The sequence below is a fragment of the Vanellus vanellus genome (genome assembly GCF_965231255.1).
Source record: "Vanellus vanellus genome assembly, chromosome: 21".
In the NCBI taxonomy this organism is placed as follows: domain Eukaryota; kingdom Metazoa; phylum Chordata; class Aves; order Charadriiformes; family Charadriidae; genus Vanellus; species Vanellus vanellus.
In genome coordinates, this window is record NC_138926.1 from 4836066 (window position 1) to 4855072 (window position 19007).

General features: G+C 41.6%; 1 protein-coding gene across 17 annotated transcripts in view; it reads right to left on the reverse strand.

Moving 5' to 3' along the window:
* GRAMD1B (GRAM domain containing 1B) overlaps positions 1 to 18680 on the reverse strand; it is a gene marked incomplete at its 5' end in the record, with an annotated part of 105792 nt that extends 87112 nt beyond the window's left edge. For all 17 annotated transcript variants that reach the window (XR_014269889.1, XR_014269890.1, XR_014269891.1 and 14 more), the window contains 2 exons: positions 2857 to 2934; positions 18319 to 18680. Coding sequence is in view for 3 of the 17 variants with exons in the window: in XM_082493725.1 (XP_082349851.1) it covers positions 2857 to 2934; positions 18319 to 18680 (440 nt within the window). The remainder of the gene's footprint in view (positions 1 to 2856; positions 2935 to 18318) is intronic.
* Between the last annotated feature and the right edge of the window lie 327 nt (positions 18681 to 19007).

Genomic DNA, 19007 nt, shown 5'->3' on the forward strand with positions numbered 1-19007 from the left:
GAGAAGACACACAGAGATGGCAGACCTGCTTCACTGCTATGCTGCAGGACACCTTTCCAGAGTATGGGTTCTGGACCATTGCTGTACTTCACAACACACAAGCCAACAGCAGCACTCACACCTCAGATAAAAAAAAAAAAGGCTAGAGAGTACTAAATGTATCTGCCAGCAGCAGGACAAAAATCTCAGTCTTCTCTGAAAGCACCTGAGAGTTGGAGCCTGGTCCTTGGAAATCCATCACTGAGAGGGTTAACTCCACTAGCAGCATACCCTGGTACCATCTTTTACAGTAAAAGCAGGCAGGCACTGAAGATCTTGGCAATGCCTAGTCCAGATTTCAGCCATCCCCAACTATGTATTTCTCTCTATTTTTTTATCGCAGAGTCAACTTAACAACTCAGCATCCCTTTACTTTCAGCTGTGGTGGCTTCTTTCAGCACTTTCCCAGATGTACTGAGGTTGGTGCAGATCCTCACTTGCTCTCTGCTCTAATCCTTCACATACAGCACAGGCTCCTTCTGCCTTTTGTCAGAGGCAGCATGTCAAGAGAAGGTGCACCTTTCAGTACATACCACATGTTTTCTGCTCTCCCCTCTGCTGCCCTACTCTACTCCACTTTTGTCACAACTTACAGGACTGCTGAAACCCTGGGTGGTTGTGGTTTTGTTTGGGTTTTTTGTTTATTTTGGGTTTGCTAGGATTGTTTTTTTGGTTTGTTTTGCTTGCCGTACAAGTCAATTGATCAAGTGAACAGAACTGCCTGTAGGTCTTTAACAGAAGCAGAACACTCCAAACCCGTGGTTAGAGGACCTTTTGTTAGTGGTCAAAAATGTCACCATAAGAGCAGTGAGAAAGCCCCTCCTCATTCACTTCAAGAGTCTAGGAGATTCTAGACTTTCATGTCCAGCTTCACACCTTTCATGAAACTCAAAATGTGTTTGAGTTTTGAGTTATTTTTTGGTTAAGTTTCACGACCACAAGTCACCAACATCCAAAGGAAGACTACCAGCAGAGCCTGATGATATTAACATTGGCACAGAAGGAAAAGAAAAAAAAAAAAAAAAGAGAGGCAAAGGTAATTTACTAGCCCTCATATGGGTCATTTTGGACCCAGTATCCTCCATGAAAAACAAGTTACTTCTAATTAAATCTAGGCACCAGAAATGTTGCAGATCCCCAATAAAAGACATTATCAGGCTTACCGTCACCTCAGCTCTGCATAAACAAGTCTGAGGTCCAGCTAAAACACATCCCTTCCCACCAGGAAGATATTCCCAGCACCAGTCTAAAGGCTCCAGTTTAGTCTACATCTGAAACAGGCAGTGCTTCTGAATTATTCCCTTCTTGCTATGCCCAGAAATCTCCCATCTGAGTGTTAATGAAGCCTCACACCGTTTAACCTATGAAATCCCAGATCAAATGTTGTAACAGTATACGTTACACAGAGGAAGCCCAGGTATGACCTAGGTACCCATCTGCTTTGCTGTCAGATTCTTTATTTCCTGGTTGAAAACAGCACTCCCCACTAGTCAATTATGCCAGGCTCTGCAGCACTAGAGACACTGATAATTGGAGTGCAACATATGGAGGAAAAGGTTAGCTACAACTACCAAGTTCTAATTCTGAGCCAGACTCTGCTGGGATATTAATTAGCTCTTCAAGGTCAGGATGTTCTCTCAAGTGAGTCAATTCCTCAGATACTTAGTCAGCTGCTACTCAGTTCTTACTCAATCCATTGGCCTTTGACATCACAGTGGGGAAGCTAAGTTCAGTAAGCATTTACCCTACTACACAGTAAGAGATCTGACCTCAGAGACAGCTTATGTGGAATAACTGAGTAACAGACATGAAACAACGCTCTTCTGCGGGACCATACCCAGATACAAGCCTGGAGAGCGGAAGACACCATTCAGATGCTTCTTGTAATCCACTACACAGTAGCACGAAGGAAGCTGTTCCCAAATCTCAGCATACTCCTCCTGCAGGCTCACTATAACCTGCAGTCACAAGGTCAGCTAAGTAAAATGCAACATAACTCTACTGTGCATGCAGCAACAAAACAATGGAAATTTCAGAAACCAAAGTCCAGATGTAACACTGGACCCCAGGATGTTAGTATGGAAACAGGCCTGCAGGAGCTGGCTCAGGACAGAAAGATGGTAGTAGCTCAGGGCTCGTAGTTCATACACAGAAGAAAATAAAGCAGATTCAAGCTCAAAAGATGAACTATGAGATACAGCAAAACTCTTAACCATATGGCTCTGAGCAAAGCAACAACAATAAATCACAGACAAAAATACGCATTCATTTTTCATCAGCTTTCGTGCCAATGCTGCAATTTGAAGTAGTCATTAATCAACCTGAAGTACAAGAAACTTAAGTTTCCTCTGTAACTTCATAGCAGTTCTCACCCAGCTGCAACACTTGAGCTCTAGATACCTCAGGACCATCTCAACACATAACAAGGGAAATAGAACAGCTAAGTTCAATATTGTCTTTGCTGAGGACAAGAACCACACACAAAAAAAATCTCACTTCTGTATTTAAGGATCAGAGCTGCCAATGATCAATACACAGCAAGTTTGATGAAGCTGTCTAAACCAGCTACAGTTTCAGGGAATGAGTCTCAAAAGAAAATGCAGGGTACTGCAGGAGCTGGATGCATTTGTCCCACAACTTCTACTTTTAAGTAGATGAAAATTTAATCTTGTCAGGCATTGACAAGACCAATGTAAATCACGCTTGTTAAACAACTCTGAGCAATACAGGGAAAATAAGGACTTCAACCAGCACAGACTATGTAATTTCAGTGAATGGTGCCAGGCATTCCCCCTGTTCAGCTGTGAACAGACTTACCTGTCGTCACACATATGAGGGCTCAAGAATCGGGACAAGTCATCATCATGACTGCTTTGCTGGCTGCTCTGCTGACTGCTGCAATATGAGACAGGAAAACAGCAGTTAGACAGATTTGTTTAAGTCCCTATGACACACTCTGGTTTCAAGCCAGAACAAGAAAAATGTAAGGTTCATACTTCGTATTTGGGGGTGCAAAGAGAAAACAACAGAAAACAGCAAGTTCATACCTGATTTCCAACAGACTACTGCTTTGATGCCCTCTTAACCTCACTTAGTGACACTGTCCTAAGAACTCTCCAAAATACATTGGCTATACATTGTTTCATCATCCAGAACAGTTTCATACAGCTTATCATTCAAATATTGAACTGCTGCATGTTAATATACCCCCCACTTCTAGGCAGCAAGACAAAACAGCCGTTAAAATGAACTCTTGCTAAGGATGAAGTGGCCAACACTGAATTTCTAGTGGGGAGTTGCATGCTAAGCCCACAAGATGTCACTCTCCTCCTTTAAATGGGGGGGTTTGGGGGTGATTTTTTTTTTTCGCCCTGCACATCTATTGTAAAGAGTTCGCCTTATTCCCTTCTGGCAGCCTCCACCTACTCCAAGGACTCAGTGTTCCTGCTTACCATTTCTATAGCTTCATTTCACAGAATCACAGAATTTTCAGAGTCGGAAGGGACCTCTAGAGATCATCTAGTCCAACTCCCCGCCAAAGCCGGACTGCCCAGAGCACATCCCTCAGGACTGCATCCAGGCGGGTCTCGAAAACCTCCAGAGAAGGGGACTCCACCACCTCCCTGGGCAGCCTGTGCCAGTGCTCCGTCACCCTCACCGTAAAGAAGTTTTTCCGTGTATTTGAACGGAAATCCCTATGTTCTCACTTGTGCCCATTACCCCTCGTCCTGCCACTGGGAACCATTGAAAAGAGCCCGGCTCCATCCTCCTTCAACCCACCCTTTAGATACTTGTACACCATCATAAGGTCTCCCCTCAGCCTTCTCTTCTCCAGGCTCAAGAGTCCCAGCTCTCTCAGCCTTTCCTCTTAAGGGAGATGCTCCAAGCCCTCAATCATCCTAGTTGCCCTTCGCTGGACTCACTCCAGCAGTTCCCTGTCCCTCTTGACCTGGGGAGGCCAAAACTGGACACCGTCTTCCAGTTGCGGCCTCCCCAGCGCCGAGTCGAGGGGGACAATGACCTCCCTCCACCGACTGGCCACACTCTTCCCTATGCAGCCCAGGATTCCATTGGCCTTTTTGGCAACAAGGGCACATTGCTGGGCTACGGGTAATTTACTCTCTACCACGACCCCCAGATCCTTCTCCTCCGAGCTACTTCCCAGCAGGTCCGCCCCTAACCTATACTGGTGCCTAGCATTCTTCCTCCCCAGGTGCAGGACCTTTGAAAGAGCTTTCCTCTGAGCAGTAGACAGACCTGATTCTGCCTTCAGGTAACACTACAGCACAAAGAGCAGATGTTCCTGGACTAGCTTTTAATCTACTTTGCCTGGATACCACTGGCTGTGGAGTCATGGCAACAGAGCTGCTGCACAAACTGCACAGTGCCACCTGGGACACTGGGTACACTTGCCTGAGCACACAGGCTGTGCTAAAAATGCTGTGGCTTCACTGCCGGCAGGACCTAAACTGTTCAAATAAAACTAGTTCAGGTATACATATGCATACTTGCAATTACAGCTTCTGCTGCACTGTACACAGATCTGCACACCACACTGCCCAACAGAAATACAAAGTATCAAAAAGGACCACATTGCATCTTTTCATTCTAAAAAGCAGTAATTGTCAGGCAGTAACACCTGTTCTGGGGGAAAACATACAACCAGAACAGTGCAATAGGATTTTTCCTATTGGTTGGTTGATTTTTGTTGTTTGTGGTGTGTTTTGTTTTGTTTTTTTTTTTTAACCTGGCCTTGACCTTTTTAAGCACTATAAGGAGGATCCCATATCTTGGGAAAAAAAAAAAAAAAAAAAACACCAAAACATTTGCTTCTGCTGTGCAAGAAGCATTCTCTAACTTCTCTTTCAGTTTCAACTATACTCTCTCACCCTCTATAAATGAAATTCTCAAAAAAAAAAATAACATTTTCTTCTTCTCTAAGTGTTCTCTGTGCTTACATAAAGAAATTATAGCTACACCTACTAGCTATTACCTACACCTACTTATGTTTTAGAACTCAACTACAGAAAGGATATCTCAAATGGTAACATGCATATTGACTCAAATAGATTAAGTCCCTTGCAAGAAAAAAAAAAAAGATTACTTTTACCACCACAGAATATTAACAGATAAAATACTTGAAAAGGTTTAAAACTTTATCTATAATCTTGTCCTCATCCTTCCTAGGAATGACAAGATACAGCCAAGCCAGCAGGGGAAGAAGTAGAACCAGGAAGTACCTCAGTGACAGATAAAAACTACACGCTCCAGTACTAAACAGCTTTCTTCAGCAAACCTGCATAAATAAATGGCTCTAACAAGCCCCCATGTTAACTTTTTAGGGATCTGAACCCCTAAAATTCATGTCCTCCTCCCCACAAAGCACCTTTCCAATTAGTTTGTTTTCTTGGAAGATTGTTCATATGTTTTAAGATGAACATAACACAATCCTTTAACATGACCATTTTGCTTCCTGATTCTGGACAAAAAAAAAAAGAAAAGAAGAAGAGGGACTTTCATTTCCCCCTATGAAATAAGAATTTTTGCTAAAGAGGTTTGCAAATTCCTCTGAAAAGAAAAAGAGGCAATGAATCTTATTTTTCACTCGGTATTTTCAACCACCTCAATTTTGGCCAGCTTCTCTGAGGTCTTCAAGGACTCCATCTTATTGAACATGATTTTTCTGAAAAATACAATAGCTGTCTTGGGGACCCACATCGCACACCTGGTACTGCCCACTATTTTTGCTGCCTGTTCAGAACATGAGACAGAAAACTGTTCCTTATTGTTAAGACAGAAAGAGCAGACTGAAGCTTCCAGAAGAAAGTAATTCCTTACCAGTATTTATAAAATCCTCAAACAAATAATATGGAAGTTAGCCTTTGAGGTTGAACGTACAAAGCTACAAAACTCATGCAATATTTGTGACTTTCAGCTACAGATTTGAAGAGCGTGCATTACATGGAAGTCATAGACATGCATCTTGTGTGGGCACATACACACAAACCCACAGAGAATACTTCGCTTGTTTCCCCATTGCACAGTATATAGTTTTACCATCAAAGCCAAGACAGGTAAACATTCTTGCAAAAAGCTCTCAGCAAGGAGACAGATTTAATTTCTGCTCCCACACCCGCACACAGTAATTCTTTTCTAAAGTGCCTCACTGTAGAAAGGGTAATCAAAGCATAAGAATTCTGTATTGGCTTCAAGCTATAAATCAACAGCTTGGTAAGAACAATATATCCCATAAAGCAAAGAAACATCTTTCCTGTAATTTCTGAGCTTAATCATGGCCTAGTGAACCAGTTTGGAAAGAGTGCAAAAGGAACTACACTTTCCCTGTAATTCAAAGGAATTATCACCCTTTTGGTATGAGAAAAAGCATGGCAGAGACTCTTTCTGTAACTGCTTGGTTCTTCATAAAAAAACCTCCCACAAAAGTTTGGAATTATCTCTTGGTAACTTTTGTTATATCTACTTGATCTGAATTGAAATGGCAAATATATCACAGCCCAACAATAGCACCTGCAATGCTGGTAATCCCATGTGAAAGTTTACTTTTGGACAACTATACAAGATGAACCTTTGACCTTTTCATGCTAACCCACCCATCATTAAATTTCTCCTTCAGAAAGTCCTCCAAATCAAGGTTTAAAATTTAATGGAATCCAGATATTGCAACACATTGCAATACAACACCTTACCCCTTCGTCACTAGTGAACACAAGGTTACAGGCAATGACACAAACTCAGACCAGGAGAAAGAAATTAGTTTTTACCCACTTTTATATATGATACTATTCAACATGAACTATGTTTCACTACAACAGTATTTTGCACGGAAGCTTTGAAAAAGTTTGTGAGCTTTTCACACAAAGACAATCATTTCAACATTCTGAATATTACAGAGCACAGCCGTTAAACTTCCTCAAATGTACAGAGCAGTTGAAATGCAGACCCTGTTGTTTTATGACGTTTTTTAGTCCATTTCAAGTTGAGCTGCTTTTAAGAGTCCATTTCAAGTTGAGCTGCTCATCTCAAAGCACCTGGATGAAAAGAAGGTTATCAGAAGTAGTCAACAAGGATTCACTAAGGGGAAGTCATGTCTGACTAATCTGATAGCCTTCTATGATGTGGTGACTGGATGGGTGGGTGAAGGGAGGGCAGTGGATGTTGCCTACCTTGACTTTGGCAAGGCTTTCGACACTGTCTCCCACATCATCCTCACACGCAAGCTTAGGAAGTGTGGGCTAGATGAATGGACAGTGGGGTGGATTGAGAACTGGCTGACAGACAGAGAGCTCAGAGGGTTGTAGTTAGTGGTGCAGAGTCTAGTTGGAGGTCAGTAACAAGTGGTGTCCCTCAAGGGTCAGTACTGGGTCCAGTCCTGTTCAATATATTCATCGATGATCTGGATGAAGGGATAGAGCATACCATCAGCAAGTTTGCTGATGACACTAAACTGGGAGGAGTGGCTGACACGCCAGAAGGCTGTGCAGCTTTACAGCATGACCGGGACAGGCTGGAGAGTTGGGCAGGGAGGAACCTAATGAAATTCAACAAGGGTTAATGTAGGGTACTGCATCTGGGGAGGAATAACCCCATGCATCAGTACAGGTTGGGGGCTGACCTCCTGGAGAGCAGCTCTGTGGAAAGGGACCTGGGAGTCCTGGTGGACAACAGGATGACCATAAGCCAGCAATGTGCCCTTGCAGCCAAGAGGGCCAATAGCATCCTGGGGTGCATCAAAAAGAGTATGGCCAGCAGGTTGAGGGAGGTCATCCTCCCCCTCTACTCTGCCCTGGTGAGGCCGCATCTGGAGTACTGCATCCAGTTCTGGGCTCCCCAGTTCAATAAAGACAAGGATCTGCTGGAGAGGGTCCAGCAAAGGGCTACGGAGATGATTAGGGGATTAGAACATCTTTCATATGAGGAAAGGCTGAGGAACTCTGGTCTCTTTAGAGAAAAGAAGACTGAGGGGGGATCTTATTAATGCTTTCAAATACTTAAAGGGAGGATGCCAGAGGGATGGGAGGAGTCTTTTTTCAGTTGTGCCCATTGATAGGATGAGGGGTAATGGGCACAAGTTAGAACATAGGAAGTTCCATCTTAACTTGAGGAGGAACTTCTTCACTTTGAGGGTAGTGGAGCACTGGAACAGGCTGCCCAGAGAGGTTGTGGAGTCTCCCACTCTGGAGATGTTCAAAACCCGCCTGGACGCTGTCCTGTGCAACCTGTTGTAGGTGACCTTGCTCTGGCAGGGGGGTTGGACTAGATGATCTCCAGAGGTCCCTTCCAACCCTGACCATTCTGTGATTCTGAAAGATGACAGTGTTGCTTTGAGATAGCATAACAACAAATTACTGTTATACTGGAGCTAATGTAAGGGGAGATAAGAAATGTATGCTTTGCACTGAAAAGTAATATGGGGGGGAGTTTTTAGATACAGTCATGTCAGTTTTATGTTTACAAAGACAACCAAGAGCTAGTTAAAAATATCAGAAAATGAGCAAAACAAGCTTATCTCGTTCCAAAGCTCACCAATGATAAATTTAAATTTGGACAAGGCTTAAGTTTTCAGGTACACAGGCCCAGTGTGCCCCTTTCTTATCATTTCAGACACTAAACAGTATTTTAAGGCTTTTACCCTGTGGTTTTTTTCCCCCCCTCAATTCTCATGCATGTATTCAGATGCATAACATTACTTGCTACTTTAGAAACCGATGAGGAGTTTTAAATACAGATTAACCATGCCTTTTAACAATTAAATCTTTGAAGAGTCTAGTTCCACTGCTCTTCCATCTCACTGCTCCCAAAAAATTTACCCAGATAGCCCAAGTACAAAGGAAACATTTTTCTACTGACTAAAAAACAGGTGTTCTGATCATACACACCCCACTGATTTTTTTTTTAATCTCCAGATTTGAACAATTTTGCACTCTGTAAGATTTTAGTCTACTGAAGAAAAGTAAGAGCCAATTTAGCAGTGGAAGAAGCTCTATATTGTTTGAGCAACAGTGTATCTTGATAGGTGTATAAAGGAAAACAGATCCTCACACTTAAAAATAAAATTTGCATGCAGCAATCTATTTCTTACTTTCTTAACAATATCAGCTCGGTTGCCAGTTCATCTTTCCACCACATCAGAAGACCCAACCACCACCGATCTACAGAAGAAACACATTCCTCAGAATGCTTGTCCTGTTACTTTTCTGCGATCTGTAATTTGTTACAAGTCTTAAATAGCTTTTATTGACTTCATGGCCTATGTACACACACACTTAGATGAACACTCATGTGACAGATACACAGAAGAATTCTTTTCCAAATCTTGCCAGAAGTTCACTTGAACAGACTGCAGGTACTTAAAGTGCAAAACTTGCTTTTGTGTCTTAAATATTTAAAGACTTCTCCCACACTTGGTCTTGGGAAGCTATGAGCTATAGGTTAGATCTTGTACTATTCTTATACTCCTGCCTTTAAAAAAATAAAAATCTCAGTTTATTTTGATATTTCAGTCTCCAAATGAAAAGCAGAGTCAAGATCTCCTATGCATGAACAGGCTTTTAAAGCTAAGCAGGTCTCCTAGAAGATATTTGTCCAGATTTCAAAGTTCAGACATGGAGATCAATGTTTGCACAATAAGAACCTTCTGGGATTTCTATACCCTCCAGATGTGGGTGATAAGCCCACCATACTTTTTTATCTCGAGATAGAGTTTGGCAGATTTTTATTCAGGCGAAATTCTTTCAACAGTCATGGAGAACGGGGCAAGCAAAGAAATGGGGAAGAAATTACTGTATCCTGGAAGATAGAATCGGTTAATGAGTTTGAAGAATTATCCACAGAAGCCTGTGGCCTTCAGAAGGCTGTTGTTACCCACAGCTATTGACTAAGTTTTCATGTCTGAACCCAGATGAATAATTTGTATTCACTTTGCTTAATTAATCCCTGTATTCATTGGCTTTGGGTTCAGTATTAAAGCATTTCAAAAAGGAGAATAGACAATTGACAATCAGGTATACATATATTCTTCAATTGCTTTCAGCAATCGTGGCAACAGTTTTTGGAACTAAAAGCTACTATTTATGAAATCTTATGATACATGAATGTTTTCATCAACATAGATTTGGGAACTAAAAGATATGCAGGTTATAATCAATCCAACAGTGAACTTGCATCATGGTTTCCGTTAAAATTTGCAAAGGTTTTTCAATATTTGTAGAGCTAAAGGGTTCTTTTTTCATCCTCACACCTGCAAGCACAAAAACTTGGATCTACCTGCCTTAAAAGTATATCACAAAATACTTAGGATGTCAGTAGAACTGCCACCAGAAAAAGTATAGCAGTACCAGTATCTGGTGAGAGCTATGGTTACTTTCAAGCTTGTACATCATTCCTTTTAAATAGTAATTTTATATCACCAAAATCCATATTATTTTAAGACAAACCTCTTAATTAAGTCTAAAAGATTCATAATGAAAAAGGAGTATTTTAGACAACAAATTCCATGATGTGCAAACAGCTTTCATTTGAAAACTCTTCTGATAAGTATTCTTGCCCATCTTTCCTTGGGAACATAAACACAGGGTAATAAAACCAGATTGAACACAGGATAATAAAAATATATTAAACTTCAAGCCTTAGGTGTGTCAGAAGTAAAGTTCGCACTGAGTGTTTTCCCACAGGGGGCTTTAGGAGCTTGTCAAAGACAACATTTTTGTCTTTAAATTTCACCCTTCTGCTCTGCTTATCCTTCCCAGAATGTAGCTCCCCTCATATTTCTCATGAAACAGAAATGTCCCTCCAGTCCCAGTTGCCTAACAGCACCTTGCTGTCCTTAAGAAATTAAATTCCTGTCATTGAAAGCACTGCATTATACATAAATAACTGCCATTACCAGTGTCAAGCAACTGCCAGGTGGAGGCAAAGGAGAAAGGAAGATAAGGGACATGAATCGGAAATCACTGACTTAAGTTGCAAGGGATAACAGTTTTCCTCATCAAGAAGGGTTGTCCTCTGACAGACCTAAAGCTTTCAGTCTGTGAATTAAAAGCCAGAGCACCTTCAGTGATACAGCTTTTACAGCTTTCCCATAGGTGCTGCAAGATCCCACTCTCAGCATACAAGCATGAAGTTGTCAGGGGAAACATATCCTTATCACTGAAGGCTGCAAGCTAACATCAGGCTTTATTAAAAAAAGATAAGGAAGATTCGTGTTCAGCAAACAGTAATCGGTTAATTGATACCACAGCCTATGGGAGGCAGGTACCACAATATTTCTAAGGATCACAGCACCCCTTCTGTTTACACAACCCTGCTCCCTCTAAGGACTGACTCTGAAGGAGTTTCTTCAAAGAAATAGGTGCAAGCACCATGTTTCCGAGCACATTTCACGTAAGTTGAAGTGGGGATATGCAGAGGCAGGGGGAAAATTTGTACCTGAGCTCATGTAGTGAATCAGTGCAACAAATGGAAGGCAGAGCTGGCAGGTGAAATTTCAAGTGCCTTTAAGCTAAAACTTAAAACATGCAGTACCTGAAGCCTAAAGTATTTCCAGCATTCCCAAGAACCAAAGGGGCACTTCCCACTCCAGACCCTCATATGTTTTTAATAACTCAGTTTCATAGACAAGGGATGTAAAGCAACTTTTACAGTCTAAACCCATTAGTAATGTTCAAAAAAAGATAAGGGACAGCTGCCTCGGTCCTAGTGAACAGTTGCATATACCATATAGACCATCTTGATAATTAGTACTAAGTGCATCCTTTGCAGTCACATTTAGAGTTGGAGAGCCAGAGTTTGAATGTGTAGAAGAGTCTTATCTCCCTGCTGGAAAGGGTTACAAGGGGCAGGACGGGCAAGTTTTCTCCAATGACTGCATTCATTTTGCAAATTAAAACACTAACATCAACCTTCACAGCTGTCAAGGCAAGCCCCTTCATCAACATCTATTCAACAATGAACAACAGACATCCTCAATTTCAAAACACAATCCAGTTGAAAACTGTGGTAATGAACATGATGACTAATTGTTAAATACTATTGACAGAGTGCCTCGTAAGACATGAAATTCAGATGATCCAACAGTAAATATTTGCTGACTAGATAAGATCAACAGCATTTAAGTTTCAGGTTGTTTGTAAATTAGTCAAATTTGATACTCTTGTCTAACTGGTCATCATAAACCACACAAATACCGAAAAGCAAATATTTAGAAAAAAACACACCACAAACTACTGCACAAAGGCAGTAAGACTCAGTCAAAAAAAAGAAACAACCACACAAAGCTGGTGGGATTCACAGGCACTTGGCATACTTCATCACAGACAAATGACAAAACCTGCAAACAGTACATCCGTACTCTTCATAAGAGATGGACATGCATCAATTTAAAGAAATCAGTTCACTGGAAGCACAAATTAGGTCTCATTTGAACTTGCAGGTTCAAAAAGGAAAAAAGATTACATTAATAGCCGAGTTGCTACTAAGCTGTCATTCACGCACTCTCACATTTCAGATTAGAAGAGATACCACATAAATGGAAGTTTTTGCTTATGGACTTCCCAAAACTATTAAAAGCAGAGAAGATGGGCTGCTTACTACAGAGATCTACGTAAAAGTAAGAAAAAAACAACCCCCCCCCCCCCAAACTTTTCCCATTTTTGCCTTGAAGATGCGAAAGAACATGGATACCAGCTAAGTAATATATACTCAAGTCCCAAATTCAATCCATAGGCCATTCACACTCACATTGCTTCAGTTTTCTCCAGAAATCAAAGTCTTTAATATAGTTTAAAAGATTAACGAGGAGAAACATATTCCAAAACTTGGGACAGTATTAAAACACGTAACAATCATTTCTGCCAACACCTTTACACTTCAAAGTACACCATGTCTGGCACTTGTCCTCCCAAAAACCTCAATTAACCAACTCCAGCTGCAAGCAGAACCTGAAAAAATGCAACCCATTAGCCTCTTCCATTATGAAATCCCTATGGAGCTGACAGTTCCTCACAAAAATGAGATTTCAACATGTATTTTATCAAAACTTGAAAGAGCAAAAATGCACTGGCAATCCCAATACACACACATCTTCCTGCAGCAGCTTGCCATATTTCTAACAAAGGAGAAGTCCCACTTCCTCTCCTCTGACCTGAAACATGCAAATTTATGAATGCCAGAGAAACTAAGAACTACAAAATTTACAGAGTAACTTATTTTGCAGATTCTTGGAATTGTATGGCATGAAACGAACAAAACCTCAGTCCACAAAGCCTCTCGTCCTCTCTTTAATGAGAAGCAGCACAGGACTTCAACAGTTTTCTCTTCATCAAGTACTGCTATCAAGGTTAGTAAATACTACCGTTAATATTATCTAAAGACAGTAGTCTTCTCAGATTTCATTTCCAGAATGTGAGAGGCGCTGCAGCCTTTAATCCTGTAGCTTTTTTGAGTTTTATTTTTCATATTTAGCAGTCACTTAGGGAAGAAAAATCACATCACTATCTCAGGCTTTCATTAGAGCTTTTTCCTCTAGAAAATGCAACAATATTTTTCCTAGGTGTGAAAGGAAGAAAAAGGTAAATGAAGAATTTATTCCCAGGAGCATTCAGACTGATTTTCAATTTTGTTAAGGAAAGCAAAAGCATTATGAACTACTTGAAATTAAAGATTGATTTTTATAAGAAAATTAAAATATCTAAAACCACTATTTGTAAACAAAATTTTTAGCACAAGTTCCAACAAATCAACAGTTCACTGTTAACTGATGTATTTCACTAGAGTGACCAAGAGACTTCACAACTGAACTTTTTTCTAAAGGAAAATATACGTGTTGCCTTTCTGCCACACAAGGCGAATAGTAGCAGCCACAGAGCACATTGCTGAACAGTGCTAAAGATTCTTCTAACATATCATTTGTTTAATACTATGAGATAAGCTATGAAAATTCTGTCTGTAAAAACTCTATGGTTGTGTGTCTGACAACTCAAGAAATCTCAGTCTCCTCAGCACATACCCTTTTCTAAGATGACATTGAATGCTTTTAATATACTTCATTTTTACCATCTTATTTTAGGGACATTTTCGGAAATAGGTGAGTCCTTTCCTTTAGCTGAACCTGTCATTTAGGACCTCAGTAAGCATCAGTTTCCAGCAGAACACCAAACTGAGTACATTCATCTTTAGAAATACCAAGAGCTACAGCACAATCTATTCCCCACTGATTCCCCACAAAATCCACAACCAGTTTCACATTCTTTGAAGCACCAACATTTTGCATTTCATTATTAACTAGTCCAAATGCTATGACGGACCAAACATATTCATCTTTTGGACAAGCATTAACAGAAGGCAAACAAGGTGATCTTGGAGAGCTCAACAAAAAGGGAGCTCTGGGAAGGGACTGCAGGCATCAGGACACAACAGCTTACAGGACCTCCTGCAAGAGCAAATTCAGCAACGAATCACAACAAGAAAAAAGATGATTCAAACCTTTCACAATCCTTGGCATGCTGGCTTATTTCTTCCCACAGTAGGGGAGCATTTTGACATTACCACTAGTACGATCTTTGCCCAGCATGAATGCCTCACAGAAAAGTGTTCAAGATCAAAAGATTCACCATACCTCACCTATTACATATGTACTGTTGTTTGAGTATGCACACAGCAACCTAAGTCAGGCAATGATCATGCAGGGCCCACCTATTTAGTCTCAGCTTCTGCCAACAGAAGGGTGGAAGCACAGGATCTCATTTCAATCCAATTCCATGATTTTAGGCCAAAGGGAGAGCAGTCCTTTAAGCTGGAGTGATCTACCCTCTCAGCATTTCTTGCCTTACACATGAAAAATCACATGCACTTCCAGAGATTACTAGCAAGGGTGGCTTTAAGAACTAAGTAATAAATTAAAGCAGATACACTCACATGCCCACATTAATAACACACATTCATTACATGCATAGCAAAATACTAACAGATTGCATCTACTAGCCTGTGAGGAAAGACACAACATCATGCCTTAATAAAAAATCTGTACACTTGTGTGTAGGGTTCATACTGTATAAAGCTGTATGCAGGTAAATAACTTCTATCATTGCCTGGGTAGCAAATGATGGATGACTATAGGTAAGAAGTTGTCTGCATCCCTTACAAAAAAGTATCCTATTTATCACCTGTATAGGCTCCCTGTGCACCAAACTTGTAGTGTGGATCATCATGCTTTTGTACAAGGACAAATTACAGGGAAACTCTTACCCCCAAGAAACAGCTTCTTCCTGCTCTTTCACCTTGAATAAAACTGTGTCATAGGCAAGCAAGGCTCTTACATGTCATCTCTGCTGTTTAATGAAAAGAAATTAACAGTCTCTCCTCCACTTAACAGCCTTTAGAGAAACAGCAGGTAAACAAACCTTAAAATTATCAAGGCTGTTAAAAACTAACCAGTGATACAGTACATTTTGTAGGCTAGAGTTTCCAAATAAAAAAAAGCAGCCAGCCTTCATCAGATCCAGAGCATTACAGACAGCATTTAAAGTCCTAAAAGTATTTGTTTATTCACTTGGATGCTTACTGTATGCTAATGGTCACAGAGCTATTGCTTTTGCTTAGGGGCATGTGAGCAATACACGCATCACTGGAGTAAAGTCAGCTGGTGCATAGTTTGCTCTCAACTACCAGCCTTCCTGGGAAAACCCTACCATACAAACAGGCAGACATCTGGCCACATAATGGGGGTAAAGGTTACTGGACTCCAAAAATAAATTTCAACTGTTTGATAACAGTTTAACTAGAAAGAGGGAGTGACTGGAAGCAAACTGCATTCATTTCTGTGGTGGGAACCACATGCTGATGGCTGCCTCCTTTGATCAGGTGCATTTTGGGAACCTGTGTATTTAGTAGTGTACTTGAGCTCCTAGCAGACATATGGCACACTGACCACCTTGAGAATTTGTTATGCTAGTGTTACAATTAACCAGCTGGACAGTTCAAGTAGCATCACTGTTGCTCAACCCCAAGACGGGTCTTGATGGAAATACAACTGGACAAAATGCTTCAGCCTTTACTCTAGTACTGTAGTCACTGTTGCCATTAAACAAATGAATAGCACAGTAAATAGATTACTAGCATTGTTACAAACAGCAGCAAGAGAGAGCGAGGGCTTTAGATGACCAAATCTAAAGTAGGGGGAAGGTAGACAAGCAGTATCTCTTTCTCTCTTTTTCTTTTTTTTTTTTTTTTTTAATCAGAAAGCCAGCTTCCTGCCCTGCTGTTTTAGAACAGGGTTTCACACGCAACACCCTCAGGGCACAGTAACATTTACCCCACAGTACTAGCTGCTAGCCTCTCAAATTAATGCCACAAAATCCTTTGGGGTTCATCACTCTTCCTGTAACTCCCCACAGATTCTGCTTTCTGTGTTGTTTCCAGGCGCACTGAGTTTTGAAAGCCCAACTATGACGTTTGCATTCTGCAAGCCCAGAGGCTCAACACAAAGTGACTGGAAAACTGGTGGTTTTTTCCTCTGAACTAGAAAGGGGAAAACTCCATGTGAAAACATCATGTTTCCCATTGCAAAAGCGATAGATTTGGAACCTGCTACACATGAAGAAGGTGCCATGCTGGCATTGGTATGCTAATACCACCTAATCCATCAACCACTTCAACTTTTTTCAAGTCCCTGCTTCAAAAGCATAACCAGGGTTAAGGCAGAAATGTCCTGATGAATATGCAGAAAACAGTCAGCATAGCCATGGAGCTATCACACGTACGTGAATGAATTAAGCCGATTCAAATAGAGAAATGTCTTGGCCTCTGTCTCAAACACATTCACCATCAGCGAGTCCAAATTAAACCCTTCAGCTGAAAAAGCCATCCTCTGTTGAACTTCAGAGCTGAACTTTGATTCTAACACTTTAGCATATGCCCTATGCATTATCCTTCCCGTTTTCTATGCTATAACCAAATCATTATTTCTTATCGCCACAGCTAAGTGAAAATCAGTAGTATTTTCTCAACCAAGATATGTTTTTCAATGTTAACTTTTTAAAAGAGGTATTATCAAATCCTTGGTGGCATGCATTTTTTTTTATTAAACTTTCCCAAAACTTAATAACATGACAGACGGACCTTGCTAAAGGGACCTCACACCAGAAGAGTTACCACATAATCAGAGTGGATACTAGAAGAAAAAAAGCTGTGTCTTATAAACACTCAAGCAACACAGCAGTCAGTCAGTCGATCTAGTACACTGGGTGCAGAAACAGTAAGAAAATTTCTTTTTTGTGGAGGTACAGTACATACTTTCAGGCATGAACCCACACATAGGCTGCATAGGAGTTGCTAAACAACAAAAGAAAGATTGGCCCACACTAAGCTACAATAAGGATTTATAATGCACTAGCTTCCCAGAGAAACCTTTAAAGTGTCTTGTGTACTCTGGGCCTTCCGGAAAGGCAGATTGTTTCACTCTCCCATTAAAAGCAGAGTAAACTACATTGCATGTTGTAGACTCTGATTGCACCTGCAGAGGGTCACATAAGTTATAGCTTTTTCTTTGTATAGCCACACAATAACTCCCCTGGGCATTAATTTTCCTGGGTTGACAAGCTCTTAGAGGTCTTCATAAATTATTGTCCCCTTTTGAGCCAATGGAGTCACTGACTTTCAAGTCTAGAAAGCCACCAAGAACTGAACCCAGACATCTGGACATGCAGACCCACGTACTAGCCACAAGGCTCCTTTGTCTCTCTTATCCTCACGTTCTCCCAACATCAGCTATCAAACAAAACATTTCATAGAAGGTCCCAGCAGTAGGAATGAACATCACCAAAAAAATGCTGGCAAAGCTTTGGCATCATCACTCCCTGTCCTGGTGATCCCAGCAGAGGTCTCCTCCTCTCTCAAGGGTCTCTTCAGGACACCTGAATCAAGTTAAGCCTTATCCCCCATTCTTTCAGGTGAGTCTCCCTCACTCAGAAGCAAGATTTTTTCCCTGGTTCTGTATTACCTGTTGAAGGTATTCAGAGGACCATGAACAAGGACAGATCCTGGCACTGCTGTTCCCAACATGCTTATTCTTCGCACATAAGGATAAGGGCATTTGGTTTGGCATCAGCAAGTCCAACCAACTACAATACCTGTTCCAGCCAACAGGGGAGGACAAAGTCCAAGGGAGAAGCACACCAAGATTCCCCGGGGCACAACAGACTCTACCTAGCTATTGTGGACAGGCTCTTCTTGGAAGAAGGGAAGGGAGAGTGGCCAAAAACATACCTGCTCTCACTGTATTCCTTCTTCTCTCTCACACGCAGCCACTTCCGAAGGAGGAAGCGCTTGCGCCGCGGGGAGGCACTGGGTGTAGAGCAGTTGGACCAGGGAGTGTCCTCGTCACTGGAGGGGGTGATTTCAATGGATGGGAGCTGCAGGTATTCCTTTCTGGAGGAAGCAGAATCCTGATACCTGCTGGCCTCCAGGCTCTGCTCCTGCACATTCTTCATCCGCCTCATCTTGAAGCGCTTCCTGCGCAGGGTTGGGGTGGACGAACTGGACCAGGCACGGCCACCCTCCACCACCTGCTGCTCTGGGACTTGCAGTGCTGGGAGCTGCAGGGTTTCTGTCATATTGGCAGCTGGCATCAGATGCCCTTTCTCTTTCTGCTCCCACCCCCAGGCACACTAGCTGGGATCTCAGTGTAAGCCACACCACAAAACCACAGCTTGCCTTCCTCTTCCCTCACCCAGTCTAGTACTGCCCTCCGTCTCAAGCAAGAAAACTCATGTTCTTCACATGCTTTTCATTTAAACAGCGGGGTAAGGAGGGGATGTTCAGGACACAGACATGTCACAAGTGAAGACAGTTTCAAGTTTCTTTTCTCCTTCTCTTCTCTACAAAACTAAGTTCCTCCCCCTGCCTGGTCTCTCTCAAAGCAGTAGGTTTTGCACTGAGACAAGGGTTGCCAGCAA